The sequence below is a fragment of the Micropterus salmoides genome, unplaced genomic scaffold, assembly GCF_014851395.1.
Source record: "Micropterus salmoides isolate LMB-PRFRI ecotype aquatic unplaced genomic scaffold, ASM1485139v1 Ms_hic_scaffold_11, whole genome shotgun sequence".
NCBI lineage: Eukaryota > Metazoa > Chordata > Actinopteri > Centrarchiformes > Centrarchidae > Micropterus > Micropterus salmoides.
Window position 1 is genome coordinate 1,909,583 of NW_024040152.1, and position 16,601 is coordinate 1,926,183.

The following is a 16,601-nucleotide window of genomic DNA, read 5'->3' on the forward strand; positions in this document are numbered from 1 at the left end:
GATGGAAATAAGCCGACAGTTTAAATGGATGTCAGAGCGGAAAGAAACTCTCCAGCCGTTTAGAGGATTAAAGCTTGAACATATTTTAGTAGTAACTGCTATCTTAAGCTCATTTTTAAAGCTGACGCAGACAAAGACATTTTTATAGAATAATAAATTCCAAAGCTGCGGACCTCTGCAAAACCACTAAAGCACCTACATTTTACGGTTTTTATCCCTTATAAGATGTTTTTTCTTCGTCTTATATGCAAGGTGGAGTGAATTGGAATAGGCTAAGTAACAGAGTCCGTTGTTGAGCACATGTACTTCATTATACAATATAGAGACGCTGTGAAAATATTACATTCAGTGAGAATGTAGCCGTCAGTTTACCTTGGACCATGAAATGGCACAAATAACTTGGAGAAGTATATCGCGACAGTAATTAGTTACCATTATTCATCAGTCTTGGGCAAGATACTGAACCCCGCAGAGCCCCAGTGTGTGAATGTTAGTTTCTGTTTGAGCACTTAGGCTCAGTGTGTGAATGTTAGTTTCTGTTTGAGCACTTAGGCTCAGTGTGTGAATGTTAGTTTCTGTTTGAGCACTTGGGCTCAGTGTGTGAATGTTAGTTTCTGTTTGAGCACTTAGGCTCAGTGTGTGAATGTTAGTTTCTGTTTGAGCACTTGGGCTCAGTGTGTGAATGTTAGTTTCTGTTTGAGCACTTAGGCTCAGTGTGTGAATGTTAGTTTCTGTTTGAGCACTTAGGCTCAGTGTGTGGATGCAGATGTTGTGTAAAAGTGCTTTGAGTGGTCGAAAGATTTTTTACATTTAGTTTAGATTTTTTACATTTAATGTTGATGAGGCTCAAATAAAAACTTGTATAAAGTTATGAGTACTTTAAACGGAAGAAAAAGTCTCAGTTTGTAAAATAAATTGACATGTTTGGGCTTTTTTCACGTCAGTTCATGAACTGGAGAGTTTTAAAACTCATTAGTAGGCTAATCTTGTCTCGGCAAGACACAAATTATACAAATTACAATATAATATAATATAAATAGCCTACACAGTATCATTGCTCAGTGTAATGTAATGCGTGCCTTATATCCTGAATTCTTTTTATAATTTACAGAAACAGTTTACCTTGTATATATGTAAACATTTGTTGTGTTGCTTTTTACCAACCATCTCAGGAGTCACATAGACTTTAGTTTGTAAAATGTTTATTTTATCTTTGTTCAGCTTCGTTGTCCTTATTTTTTTATTGTTCGTACCAACAAAAGCATGCGATTTACAAAACAAATAGACCCAGTCCATGTCACTTCCAGGGGCCCGTTCCTGCCTGGCCAATAAAGCTGATTTCGATTTTTTTGGGTGAAAGGGAGGAGTAGCAAACAGGGAAGAAGCAGAGAGAAAAGGTCTGTTCAGACTCCATTTTACACTCGACAGAGCAGAAGGCGGGGTGAGTGTTACTGCATTACACTGTTGATCACTGTGCTGATTCTGTGTAGTCTGTTGTACCGCATGTCAGAAAACTACCAGCCGAACCGAAACCTCAGTGTCCGACCTGTGCTGCGTTCGAGTCCCATTTTGAGGTGGGATCTTCCGACTTCAAAGCGTTCCAGTTGCATGACGCCAAACATAAACAACAGACGTGTCTGACCGTGAGAAAGTGCTGCTTCTTTGTAAAGGATGGTGTTAAGTAGAAAGAGCATTTTAAATGGAAACCAATGAGATAAATACAAGTTGTTCCTGTTGTAGCTATATTTTCTAATGTTTTGGTATTGTTACGTCTCTTTTTAAGAAATGAAAGAGAAGACAATAAGACAACCGAAGAAATCCAGTTAAAGTGGCAGTGACAACTAGGCTGGGCAATAAATCAATAATGATAATTATTGCAATATAATTTTTCTCAATAACAATATAACAAATATTCTATAGGCCTGTATAGTTGCAAAAAAAGTTTGATTTAATTCATTTGAATTATGAACAAAATAGCACTTCATTTTTTTATTAAGATATTTATTTTGTTGAGGAAAAGGAACTGAAAAAAAGATTTTTACTCAGGCATATTTTAAGTTGTAGTTTTTCATGGCAGGTTTTTGTCATGTTCTGATCATAAAGAAGAGTTTAAAACCTCAATTAACCATCAGGTTTCTTCTAAAACCAAAAGTCAGCCTTTTAACTTGGAAGAAATAATGATTTGACATCCCTAGTGGCAACTAAAAGGTAGTTTATTCAGAAGTTAATACAATATACAACAAGGGTTTAAATAAAAAGTGGGAGGGAGGATTGGACAGGGTTGATTGTGGCAAATAAAATGGAGGTAAAAAAACAATTGCCTACACCACTAGAAACAACAAAAAAGAACAACAAAAGCTGCACCAACCAATAAATGTAGTATTTATAGACGAAAGTGAACTAGTGTGAGCTTTGAAAATGTAAAACCAAACTTAGCTAATGTGCAACCTCCCATACCTTTCTTTACACCTGTGTTCAAACAGAATGCAACAGCATAATCAGAGAGAGGGATTGAGGGGGCGGGCATGATTGTTTGACCAACGAGCAGCAAGGCCAGGCTGCACAGGTAGGTCATCCTGTTAGCACCTGGAGAGAACGCAGGAGAAAACATCTGCTTTTAACAGCATCTTTAACATTTTCCTGAACAACTTTGGTGCAGAGATGATGACTTTCAGAGTTTACCTGGATCGTTTACCGTACCCAGCTACCTGATAACTTTGGTAACATACACTATATTGCCAAAAGTTTTGGGACACCTGCCTTTACATTTACATGAAGGTTAATGACATCCCATTCTTGATCTGTAGAGTTTAATATGGAGTTGGCTCGCCCTCTGCAGCTATAACAGCTTCAACTCTTCTGGGAAGGATGTCCACAAGGTTTAGCACTGTGTTCATGGGAATTTTTGACCACTCTTCTAGAAGCACATTTGTGAGATCAGGCACAGATGTTGGACGAGAAGTCCTGGCTTCGCATTAATTCATCCCAAGTATCAGGTTGGGATCAGGACTCTGTGGAGGCCAGTCAAGTCCTCCACACCAGACTTGCTCATCCATGTCTTTATGGACCTTGCTTTGTGTACTGGTGTGCAGTCATGTTGGAACAGGAAGGGGCCTTCCCCAAACTGTTTCCACAAAGTTGGGAGCATGAAATTGTCCAAAATGTCTTGTTATGCTGAAGCATTAACAGTTCCTTTCACTGGAACTAAGAGGCCAAGCCCTGAAAAACACCCCCACACCAAACTTTACACTTGTCACAAAGCAGTCAGGCAAGTACCATTCTCCTGGCAACCGCCAAACCCAGACTCGTCCATCGGATTGCCAGACAGAGAAGCGTGATTCGTCACTCCAGAGAACACGTCTCCGCTGCTCAAGTGTCCAGTGGCGGCGTGCTTTACACCACTGCATCCGATGCTTTGAGTTGCACATGATGATGTAAGGCTTGGATGCAGCAGCTCGGCCATCGAAACCCATTCAATGAAGCTCTCTGTGCACTGTTCTTGAGCTAATCCAAAGGCTACACGACGTTTGGAGGTTTGTAACTATTGACTAGCAAGTTGGCCTAATGCTTTTGGCAATATGGTGTAGGTTTTAGTCAGTTTACATACAGAACAGGTTTTACTATATGACTGTTGGTATTGTTTTAATTTAAATACAGGTAATATATACTTTATGTTGCCTTTTAGTTGATTTGATTGTTGTGTGACTCCTCTTCATGAAGTCCGGGGAGATGGATTTGCCCCAAAAGTGGGAACTCTGACTTTGAGTGGTGTTTGGAAGTTTCTGAATTGTCTGAAACGCAGCACTAAAAGGTGTTGTTTCCTTGTTACTTCCCGGTTTCTCTCACAGCTACATAACATGGGGGAGAGACGAGAGCTACAGAACTATACAGTGTCTGTCTGAAGACTTATTCGTTGGATTAAACCAGTCAACACGTATCATTATGTAAAAACACATGGTTTTGATAAACCTAACGGAACATACATAAGAAGCTACCAACTTGAGAGGTGGAGTACTGACTTTATTTTACTGTGTTTCTCTTTGTGTCTCCAGTGTTACTTGTTCAGGTCTCTGATTTGAGAAGATGAGTGATTTGAAGGAAGAGGAGGACAGATCAGAGTCTCCAGTACGGCCTAAACGAAAACCTCCAGTCCTCCGTGATGATCCTGGCCCCTCAGACACTAAGTAACTGACCTGAGGATGATTCAGTTTTAAATAATACCTGATAACCTACACTATAACACAGTTCTGTTATATTACATACACTAGGGATGTCTCGATCAGATTTTTTAAGCCAGGATCCTGATCAGAATCCTTTTAAAATTGTGGATCTGCATAGGTGTCATTTACACTGGGGACATGTCGCCACCACTTTTTCAAATGGCTGATTTTGTCCCCACCACTTTTTGAAAGCATAATTTGCTACAAAGCTTTCTGAAATATAGCTTGCAGTTAAATAATAAATGAAACACTGCACTGACTTATATTCTATTTATGTCTTTTGAAATTTCACCTGCCACCTGAACTTTGTGTTGCCTTTCACATAAATAAAAACATTTCCACCATAAATTGGTGCAGAAACTTTCACCAGAATGCAGGAAAAGTGTTTAATGATCAGAATTTCCTGGAGCGTAGGAGCGACTGTGAACATGGGGGGGGGGGGGGTCCCTGAAATGGCCCCCCGATTTTTATTTGAAATAAAGTACTTAAATGCTAATTTCTAATGACTTTTGAAAACAAATTGTACTTGTTAGTGTGGCTAAAAGTGGGTCTTGTAGTAGTAGAATATGGAGAATAGACTGGAGAGGGGAGATTATGAAAACTCGGAGAGGAAGAGGGTCAGAGAGAGTGAGTATAATATAACTAGAACAAAACTGACTATATACCATTTAAAAACCATGCAACAGCTCCTAGTTAATGTAGCCACAGTACAAATGTATTAGTTTATACACTTGTGAGCTGTCTGTGATATTTCCTTTGTCTCACTTGGCCCTGACTCTCCCTGCAACAAATGTTTATGAACACAGAACTGTCTTCAATGCAAACTCTGATGACATGCTATTAACCTAACAAAGTCTTTTTACTATGTGAGTTTTAAATACTAGCTATCCATACAACTTAGAAGCTCGTCCTCCTCACTTTGTTCTACTTCTCCTCCTGTGACCTCTGACCTCTTCCTCTTAAAATACTGCAGGATGCTCGTCTCTGTGTGAACATTTTGAATACTTTTCAATTGTTTATGGACACGTAGCAGAGAAACATGCACACCTCATGGCACATGTTTTTAAGGTCAAGGATGGTCATGGTCACAGACAGAGGCCAACACATGGCCCAGGAGTTTGTCCCTGGTCAGCCCGCTCTACAGACAAAGCATTTGTTGGGGCCTCTGGGTCTTTAGAGACTTTTATTCCTGCATTCTTGAGAATTTTATGCAAGTTGAGTACAAGAACTAAATGAATATCATAATATATATAATATATCGCCTTTAAAATACATTTTCAAAACTAGAAACATCCCTCTAACACTCCTAAAGTAAAGTAATCACTTCAGCTGAGCCCTTGAGTAGATAAATAAATAAGCCATATCATCATCAATCTGACCATAAACTGCTGCTTTGGCCTGTGCTGGCTGTTCTGCTCTTGCCCTCCTCTCTGCTGTCTGTCTCATGTTCACCATGTCAGCGCTAGTACTGGTGCTGCTGTCCAGTGTCAGGTAGAGTACTCAAAACTTTACTCAAGAAAAAGTACAATTACTCCCATGAAAAGGAAAAGGAAAAAAATGACAACCCTACTCATGTATAAATATTATAATATATTTTATCTGCTATTCATCAGGTTGGAAACAGCTGCAACATGGTTATTTCAAACCTCTTGCTTTGCAGCAGCACAGGCACCCAAAACAATCTGATTATTCCTGAAGCATCTAAATAATCTTCACAACGCAGATAATTATTGTGGCAGTAACACGGAGCTGCTCGTTGTTGAAGCAGGTAAACCTGCATACAGAGGAAGCTGTGCGTCATGCGTAAAACCCAACAGGACTGTTTTATCCACCATATTTTCTCTCTCAGTGCATCTCCAATATGATTGTTTCCTGAATAAATAACAGCTGGTAGCTGCTGAGTGAAAGCCAAGATTCGTTTCATAGGCGACATTCTGTTTATCGACACACATCGCTGTTAAACAGTAGGCTATGGAAATAACAAACAAAAAAACATCACAAAACAGGCGAATATGCATCAAAAGAAAGCGATGCTCTTTTCAACAACAGGATAGGCTACTGTTATTATATCAGAATCAACAGGATACTGTTAATATATCAGAATCAATCTAATGATCAGACTTAGATGTTACAGTGTGAAGTCTACATTTGCTGTGCAGAGACTAAATACGCTTATAATGCGCCGTTAATGGAAAGTGAAAGTAGGTGCCGGCCGCGCAGGCTGCTTTCCATCACGGCCGCCAGTGCCATGGTGTGGCTCACTGGATGTCAGTTGCTTCAGTAGAACAATAAAGCCTTAAACTGAAAAGGTATTTGCCTGATTTTCTAAATGTTTGCATCTGCCCAGCTCATTCATATCTGTGATAAGCGGCCGTCTCTGCGCGCACACAGCCTGGCTGACAGCTCATTCGGTTAATGAAGCCTATTGCAGATTACAGACTGGTGAAGTTATGAAGGTATGAAAGGAAAATGTAGCGAATTAAAAAATAGATTACTGGCCCACAGAAAATACTGGAGTAAAGAGTAAAAGTAGGCTTTTAGTAAGTTTTACAAAAGGAACGTGAAAAGGTGCCAATTACTTTTTTATTTTATTTATTTTGCAAAAGAACAGCACAAAATAAACACAATATTGAGGCAGTTTGCTGCACCTGCCTCGGGCAACCCCCCCCCTTAACTTTTCAGCACTGCATTTGCGTTGTGTCGCATGTTTTCTGTAGGCTACATGATTTTTGTCCGCGTTTCAACCGTTTAATCATGTCTGATGCGGAGTCTGTGATTGATTAATTAGTCACTCAAACCTCCTGGCTATGAGCCAACTCCAAAATCGCCAAAAAAATGTGAGGGGGACAAAACACAGATTTTGAAATGTGGGGGGGACATGCCCCCCTCATGTATAATGGCTCCTACGCGGATGGTTATGATTCTTTAAGAAGAACAGGGGCGAGTTCAAAAACATTTTGCACCGGTTTGCAACGTTTTCTGATTGAACATGTTTCCTTGAAACGGCGTGCTATGTTTCGCAACAGGCTTGGAGGTATGCTTCCTTCTGTTTGGTGGGCGTGTCACAGGTGTCACCCAATCAGCTGCGACAAGTTCGTAAACACAACGGTGTTAAAAAGGCAGTAAAAATCGGTGCGCTTGCAGGACACAATGGTGTGTTCAAAGCACCACTGTTTCTGTTGGAGAAAGGGGTCTTACTCTCTTGTGCGTTGTTGGAACTACAGAAATGCATGAGGACCACTCTGATTGTTCAGTGATGTTACAGAGTGGAGCTTCTTCCCTCACAAACAATCTTTAGTCAAGTACAGAAACCAGTGCTTTAACCAGACAAGTGCTATAAAGTTTCTCACAGAATGAACATTAATCAGTGACAGCTCTCATTTTAAATTGTGAAAGTGAGTCAGCGTCGGCTTAACTTGAGATGCTGCTAACAGAATGTGAAGAGACAGAAGAGAGTTTATCGTCTCCGCATAATGTTGTTTCATCTATCTGACTGTCAGAATTCAACTGCTGTGAACACAAATACAATCACATTCACACAACCAAATTTTCACTGGATGTGACCAAACACAGAAGAGTTGCAGTGTAGAGGCGCAGTAAAGTAACAGTTAACAGTGTCAGTTTGCTACTTTTTAGAAGACATGGGATTTTATAGTACAGTTTAAAAGTGTTCCTTTCCCCCCTTTCATGGGATCTAGACTAATGACTAATTATTTCCGCTAATGCAGGCACAGAACATGAGGATCCCTTGAAGTCTTTGTGGTGAAGATATGATGCCATGCAAAGCATTCGCTCAGTTCGCTCGGCTTGTGTCAGGACTCTGAAGCTAGTTAACTCAAAGAATGAACAATTATATTAAACCATAACTCTTGGGTTCTTCTCTGCAGGATCAATGACAAAGTGCTCACAGCTGAGAAACACAAAAAATGTGAGTAATGAATCAATTTCCCAAAGCCACATACCACCTCACCTCATTCAAGTGTTCATTATTCTTCACTTCTTCTCTCTATCAGATGACTCTGAGGTCAAACTGGAGCTGAAAGCAAAGATGCCTGAGGATGACAAAAAGGTGAGAAAGGAGCAGCCGTATAACCGTATAAACCATGAATGACATTTATGGGAGGTTTCCCCCCTTTAAAAAATGTAATGTATCACAACTGCAAACAGGAACATATTGTAAATTCAAATTATTGTCGTGCACAATTTCAGCTCTTTTAAAATGGTTTAATCAATCAAAAATGGAATTACTCAAAGCAGCAATTAAACAAAACAGTTGCAGCTAGAGAAGAAGTTAGTTTGCGCTCTAATGTTTCTTATTACAGCTGAAGAAAAGGTTTTGAACAGCTATTTTATTTCAGCATGACCAGTAGACTGCAGCACTCAAATAAATGAACACAATCTAATAAGTGCTCAATTATACAAAACTGCAGAAGAAGTCAGTAGTTTGGGATGAAGACGCTCTGCTATCATTTATTTTCTAAACTTAGAAAATAAACTTAAGCTCTCGTCCCTGGCTGCATAGGAAGCTGCTGCCTTTAGTAAATCAGGAGTTATATACATGCAGATTACATTCATAAATTTATTGAGACCCATTTCCTTAGTAATGTTGGCCCTGTGTGTAGCCTTTTCTAACACTGGTTAACAGTACATAATTAACATAGATAATAATTGCACAGTATGTAGTAAGATGAATGATGATACATGACAGGGCTGCAACGTACTCTGTCGGGCAATTGCACTTCATCAAAGTACGTTTTGCCTGATAGCTCAGATTGAGTGTCTGACAACATTATGGAAAGGATCCCTACACAGATAGACCTTTTGTTAAGAGTAAGATTCCTTTTGTTTAACCAGAAAACATTTATTTTATTTTATTTATTTATTTAAACAGGAAAAGATTAAGAGCAATTGGGCCTGACTCAGTATAGAACTGATTTTCAGCAGGTTCTTGTTCTGCAGAACATGAATACCTCAAACACAACAAAACTCCAAGACCATACAATAACAAACACACAGCAACAAGCACACAAACTACGATAGTAAAACAACAACATTGCTAAATTGCTCTTGTAAAAGCCACTGGACGCCCTTAATTAAAATTAACAGTAATTTTACCTTGCAGAGCACATGAGTTGCTGGTCTACCGCTGCCTCTGTTGGTTAGTGTGTTTGTGTCAGTGCGGGACTCTGCTGTTTTTGTTGCTTTGTGTTAATGTGTGACTTTAATGTTAAATTGTTAAACACACAATAGCACAAACAAACAAACCGACAGAGGCAGCACCAAAGAGGTAAAATTAAGTCAAGTTAGTCTGGTGACAAGAGTGATGTAGTGACTTGTAGTGATTTTTAAAAAAGGTCTATCTCTGTAGGGATCCTTTCCATAATCTTGTGGCAAAAACAAGCACTTTAATGGATGTACTTTGGTGTGGTTGCCCGGTGCAGGTTAAACATCCTTTGATGCCCTTTTTTCTCTGATCCATACAATGAGATTTACTGTGTGGGTATAACAGTTCATTACTTTATAAAACACCATGACAAGTTGGCATTTCTATTAAAATAACTGACTTTGTTTCTTTTAATTCCAGGCACCATTATCCTTCTTACCTGAACTGACAACTGATTCTTCCTACAGGTAATCACATAAAACACACATCAAGACGTGATTCTTAACAAGAGTCTGTCGTCTGTGGTGAGTTAGTCAAAGCTGAACACTGTAGGCAGTGTATTAAAAACACACCCAGCGATAAACACGTGTGCGCACGAAGGTTTCCCTTTCAATATTCATTGAAGAGTCTCATATTTCATCCAGTGCACTTCCACAATTAACCATAAATGGTAAATGCACATCCCTTATAAATATCAATACACATATTGTCCTTTAAACAGTGTGACAGGCGATGGCTGCAGCAGCTGTTAATGTAGACAGTCCAACAAATAGGACATCTCCTGAAATGAAACGAAAAACGTTTTCGTTGGTCCTGGTGAATATGGTGAACCCACACTGTTCAGCCAGTTTACTGCTGTGAGGCCTGAAGCTTTCCGGGATAAATGAGTGATATAATGTACATGCCAGTAAGTGGTATGATCAGGGATCCCCTAATTTAATCGAGCAAACATGCAATATTCAAAGTTTGAGGTCAGAACATGATTTTACGGTATTTGACCCGGTTCAGTAAACACTTTCCTGATGAGTTTATGGTCTCAATCGCTGGTTTCAAGTCTTCTTCAACACAGCATGATGTTCATTTAGTAAATTATGGTCCTATTGAGAGGAACATAGACCAGAAAGCAGGGGAGGCTTCAGGGCGGGGCTACAATGTGAGGGATAGAGGCGACTCGTATCCGCTGCTCTGTGTAAATTTGACGAGCGCTGCTAAAAAAAGCTATGAGTCGGCCTTACGTACATTTAGTTTTAAGCCTGTTTATTCACTAGCCAAGCATCCCAGCTGCTATTAAAGTTTATGTGAAGTATGGATGCACCTTGATAACAAAGGTTAGCTAGCTCCACCCTCTCATCCAAATATGGTCACATCTGGTTCCAAAAAACAAGATGGCGAGGGCCAAAATGACAAACTCAAGGCTTCCAATCAACATTTTTGACTTGCTGAGGCCTCGACTGAGAGAGAGCGTATTGGTCTCCTGGCCAGTAAATGCTTGCTCTATTAATTCGGCCCCTCTGCGTCCCGCAGGTTCAGGTGTCCTGGTCCAGGTGTGTTCCAGTGCGCTTTGACCCGGCTGGTGTTTGGTATGGCTCAGGAGGCGGAGCTGCTGTACAGGACTGTCCTATGGGATGAGAGCCTCCTCCAATCAGCTGGCAAGACGGCCGCAGGGATGCTGTTTAAAATCAAGTGTTCTGAGGACGCTGTGTGTCAGCTCCACCTCCCACACTGCGAAACAAAGGATGGTAAAGACATGTCTGTCTTGAATGTTAAGTCAAATATTTGTGTTAATGTGTCATACCTTGTTAAAATGAGCTCCATAACCAGCACTTTGCTCCCCCAGCGTTGCTTGTTGACGGCCCGCTGTCTGCCGTCCACATCGCTGATGATGGAATGAGCGTCTTGGAGCCGCTGGAGATTACAGACACTCATGTGGTTGTGAAGGTCCCCCAACTCTCGGCGTTTGGCTTGGTCTGGGACACCGCGAAAAGGTTTCTGAACACCTCTCCGCCAGTAAATGGCCAAGTTCTGCTGTTCCACCGACCCCCGCACACAAGCCATCAAGTCCTCGACGTTTGTCTGCTGCAGAACAACATCCCCGTGCGCGAGGTAAAGCTATCTGTCGCATGTGCTCAGCATCAGCCTAAACTCATGCTTTACACAGCAGTTTCCCCAATGTTTATTCAGGTTATACCTTTTTTATCAGACTTCACGCTGTTGCAAGAAAAATCAGAAGAGATATCTGAATTTTAGATTCTGTCTCAGCATGAATTTCTGTCTGCCAGCTGTAGATGTATTTTTATTATTTGGTTTCCCAGAGGATGAGAATTGCTCCCGCCTGGATGCTAACTGAAAGCCACTTTATTAAATTTGAAAGAGTTAAAATTTGTTCAAGACAAAATTTGGTTTTAAATTATGGGTTCAAAAAAGGCAAATGCATCATCAGTCATCTCACTTTCCAACAGTTGAGGGATTCCTACCTGTTACCAGCAACACGCTGGCAGAGAAATTTACAGTTGTGACATTTCATCCGGTCACATTTTCATTGAGTCAGTTTCGAAATACAATTTCAAAAACTTTTCCTAATCATCCACTGGACAATAATAAGCCTGAAACTGCTCTGGGAAAAGAAAACTGGCAGGCGATGAACATCAATGAAATACAAGATTTTTATAAATCTTCTCATTTCTGTGGCCTTTATACCTGCTCACACTGTTTTTATTATTTTGTTCTCTGTGTTGGGGGAATTTTTATATAATTCACTTACAGTATGTCATATATATATAGATGTGTGTTTTTATTTGATTGTAATTCACTCTCTCTTAAAGCACTTGTTGTTTTTAAATTGCTCTTTAAATGAAATTGCCTTGACTATCTGACCCCTCTTATAAAAATATCTGTTTCTGAAGGTTACCATCCAACAAGCAGGCGCTGAGTTAATCAGGATGTCCTCTGACTGTCATCTCAGGTTTGGTAAAAGTTACAGCGTCTTCTGTGAACCTGAGGACTTCACAATACAGCCTGAGGTGAGGCGAGTCACTTCTACTAAACTGCTGAATATTTATTTTTCCTGTGCAATCATATTTATTTTACACCGTGCCACTACCTCCTGCTGCCACATTTGTATATAGTGAATAAATAACTCAGTAACAGTATTATCATCAGTACAATGTTGAATACAATACTTAATATATATACTACTACTACAAAATATATTCACAAATAGGAAAGTACCAGATAAACACAAAATGACGCGTAGCTTCTTGTTTTCAGCGTGCGCCATTTTACCCAAAGTATGGACCAAACTTCCACCCAACATTCGAAGTTTTCCTGACTACGAACCCACAGAAAGTGACTTTGAAGGTCCAAGACCAAGAGAGGAAAGAAGTCTGGAAACGTGATGTGTACCTGACAGGTAAAGGCTTCACCGTCCTGTAGCAGCACTGCACCTGTTAAGACTTTAGACACCAGCGACAGAATAGATATATAGTTTATACGCACATTCAGGGACCGTCACATTTACTTCATTTCATCTCTTTTTTTAAATTTATGTTTGTCATTTGCAATCCATACCATTTCTTCCACTTAACACCACTGCTCCATTGCTTGAACAAAAGTCCACTGCTGGGAATGTTGAGGGATTTTGAAGGGCTGTATTTAAGAGAGCAAATGGTGAGTTAACTATTCACTGTATCACTGTAAATAATTAAACAACATTAACAAACCAGGAATAATTAAGTTTTATAGAGCTGATTCATCCTGTAGCAGACAAAAACATGACATTTAATTGTAGCTGAACTTGAAAATGATGTGCTTTCTAAAAAAAGATCTCTGTTCCAGCCCCACTGTACACCAAAACAAACAGACACAGGTCATCGCTCTGAACAATTAACTCACAGGGTCACCCTGTGCCTCTAACATCTAAGTGTATGCTATTTAATGTTATTTATTCATCATTCAGTAGCTGTAACGATCATATCCTTCTACCTTATGTACATAACACCTGCACAGAAATATTTATCCCAGCATCCTTTGCACTATGGCTGCACAATAAATCATTTCAGCATCGTCATCACAATGTGCCCATGTGCAATAGTCACATCAAAGAACAATACAATGTCACGCAAGTCTGCTGAAGTCTTTTCAAATAGAGCCACTGAAGTCATCTGGTGGAAATTTATGTATTTTTTCATACATATTTTTAAATTTCTAATATGGTGCAGCCCTACTTTGCACCATGCTTCACTACATTATTTTGTTGCTGTCTACATATGTTGTTGTTTTGTTTATGGTGTTTGTGTTTGTGTACTGTAAGCGGTAGTCTGTGTCTGCTTTTGTTGAGCTTTGTGTGTGTACGTACACTGAGAGCAATGCAAGACCAGAGTCAAACTCCTTGTATGTGCAAACATACCTGGCCATTTAAAGTAATTCTGTTTAAAATTTATTTTTGGTTATTAAACAAAAGTCCCCTGATTTTCTTCCAGGTCCAACAAGGGAAATTCCACAGAGGAAGAGGGAGTCCCGGCAGACAACTGAGCACTGAGTGTCTGAGTGTCTTGCTTCTGGATAAACTGCTCAAGCATCACGTTATAAATGATGATGAAATGCAGTCAGCGGAACAAAAACCAAATACTTGATCGGCACAGTGCAAAGAAAGGGAACTGAAGCTGGCTCAGTTCTGTGGCCTGTACTACGAAGCGGGGTAACTGGCTTATCCAGGTAACTTCAGGAGTAACTTTGTGACGTCGGGTGCAACAACCTGATTAACCCATACTACGAAAGGTGGATAGGTGTTACCTGAGGTCTGTTGCCATGGCAATTTACGCTGCATCTCTAAACTGCTCCGAGCAGGTTTTGTTCGTGGTTAACTAGAGGTTACCCTGCACGTGGACTACACACCACATCTGTACTCAGTGTTAATGATGAGAATTACACTATTAATACACACACACTCTCCGCTGTCACTTGATAAAATATATTTATATACTGCGTTGGAATGAAGTTCTGAATAGCAACAATATTAGGGTAACATGGGGTAAGACGCCATGGTAATTCTAACAAAAAAACATAAAATGTTGCGAAAAACTCTGCCCGCACGGCCGAACACGCCCCTTTTATGCTAACGTGCACCAACTCCAATTAAGTTAATTCAACTAACCAACATCTTATCCACCATCGTAGTACCGTTTAACTCCAGTGTAGGCAGTCAAACAGAGTCAGATGAATAGAAAGAACCAAGCAGAGTTACGATCCCCGTTCTCGATAAAAGCAGATCCTTCTCCTAAGATAGATAGAGACTTTATTGTCATTGTCTATAAAATGCAACGAAATGCAGTTTAGAGCAAACCGTTGAACTTGGCAGCTTTAAAGTCGCATATATAAATGCAAAGACCATAAAAGGATGGTATGGCTATTCTTCATGGGGTTTGTCTTCATCCTGGTGACCTTGAGCCCGCCTGAAGGAAGTTTGCGAAACAGATGGTGACCTGGCCAAAGACCACAATGGAAAGGATCACCTTTGTTGAACCTTTTGAGAACACCAATACTTGTTTTTTGAGAAGACACGTTCTTTAGAACAAAGCTATTTAATTATGATATGGTTACATGGAGTATCTTTCTCACCAAAGTGGAATCAGAAGATGATGAAGAATTTAAGCTTTTTAAACTCTTGTGGACTTGTCTTTTGGTCAGTTTGCCCGGGTGAATTTATATCTAATTGCACCTTTACATTGACTTTGTTTGCAACATTCCATTTCCTTTGTATGGAACTGCATTGCTTCTAAAATGTGTGTTGCATTCTGTCTGAAAACACACTCAGGAAGCCGTATGGCACACAAGCAACAGTCAGACCAGGGTTTGTATTGAACTTCTTGGCTTTTTAAGAACCACAAATCTCTAATAAAATAGTTTTCCAACATTGGCTGAGACTCTTACTGACCAGTTTGATCTGTAATATTTTTCTCTCCCTTTTGAGTTTGCAGACAACTGAACATTCTCAATAAATGATATTTTGTCCAATGTCCAAAACAAAACCAGTAACATTTTAGTTGGAGAAAACGGATACCGGGACCTGGGTTCAACTGAGAGCTGGTATCTGAATTTATTCTTGATTTATCATACATTTGAGACAATGTAGTCAAATCTCAGAGAGGAGTAAGAGAAGAGAAAACAGGAGAAAATGTGTCAGTGGTGTTTATTTCAGCCACTAGATGGAGGCAGAACTTCACTGCTGTGGCATCTGGTAGAAGTGAAAAACAAACTTGAGAGATGTGAGGGAGGATTACCCTTTGGAGAGTAGATGTAAGCTTTGCTTTAGAAAAATAGAGAAACAAGTTCCTCATGCTGGAAGACTCATGTGTGTGGACCATATTTGTACATTTTGTTGTTACATGTTCAGTTCTTGTCCGATAGAAAAGTGTCTGCACAAGCGCTGTGTGAAGGCCTGGTGTCAACAGGACTAAAGGTGTGTTTGACCTCATGCGGCACTTTGCAGCACTGTATTAACATGATGCATGCTGGACTTGACGTAAGACATGCTGGCTAGAAATTTTGTCTGACTTTTGCTGGCGCTGCAAAACATCACCATATCACATGATATTAACACTTCGCGGGACCAAAACTAGCTACATTTTTCTAAGTCTGGCGACCGTAGCTGCTTTTCTCTGGCAGCACCAAGTGGGAACAACCTTTTGCCTTATTGGCAAATTTGCTTTTGCAAATGCTGCAAGATCAGCCATTGTTCTAAGCTCACGCACTGTGCGGGAAATGGAACGTGTCGACTTGACAGCAGCAGTGTTTTTGTACTGCAAACCTGCAGTTCCTGGCAGCTCAGGTTTGAATTTCAAGTCAGCTGCAGTCACCTCGAAAGCCAATGTGATATTATGGAATAGCGTGTACATAGCACGCCACTTTTAAGAACATTGCAGCCCGTTATAGAGTATGAGGAGCTGGATACTATGTTGTGCCAGACAGATTTTACTTTAACAAGAGAGTATTAATAACTTTGTCTGTTTTATTATTTATTCAAAGTGATTTGTCACCAGGCCGGACAGGGGGGCAGACATGGTGATGGGGGGCACAAACAGACAGCACAGAGAAAGGACAACACCTGCAAGAGAACAGGGATGGGGTGTGGGGACAACAGGAAACAGCAGAGGAAAACACCAATTGCAGAAAGCAACAAAAAGATTTTTACAAATTTAATAACAAACTGGATAAAGCCA

General features: G+C 40.1%; 1 protein-coding gene across 3 annotated transcripts; it reads left to right on the forward strand.

The window, feature by feature from the left end:
* Nucleotides 1-1,301: 1,301 nt before the first annotated feature.
* On the forward strand, nt 1,302-15,298 carry LOC119896930. Of its 3 annotated transcripts, XM_038710370.1 has the most exons (11): nt 1,346-1,441; nt 2,484-2,566; nt 4,053-4,184; nt 8,108-8,148; nt 8,234-8,289; nt 9,805-9,851; nt 10,909-11,123; nt 11,222-11,487; nt 12,288-12,404; nt 12,652-12,793; nt 13,863-15,298. In XM_038710370.1, exons 3-11 carry the CDS (start codon nt 4,084-4,086, stop codon nt 13,919-13,921), a joined length of 1,044 nt encoding a protein of 347 aa, XP_038566298.1. In that variant the 5' UTR covers nt 1,346-1,441; nt 2,484-2,566; nt 4,053-4,083; the 3' UTR covers nt 13,922-15,298. The 3 variants fall into 3 exon arrangements, with proteins under 3 accessions (XP_038566297.1, XP_038566298.1, XP_038566299.1); XM_038710369.1 differs by lacking the exon at nt 2,484-2,566 and having other exon boundaries at nt 1,302-1,441; XM_038710371.1 differs by lacking the exons at nt 1,346-1,441; nt 2,484-2,566 and adding an exon at nt 3,346-3,944.
* Nucleotides 15,299-16,601: the final 1,303 nt, after the last annotated feature.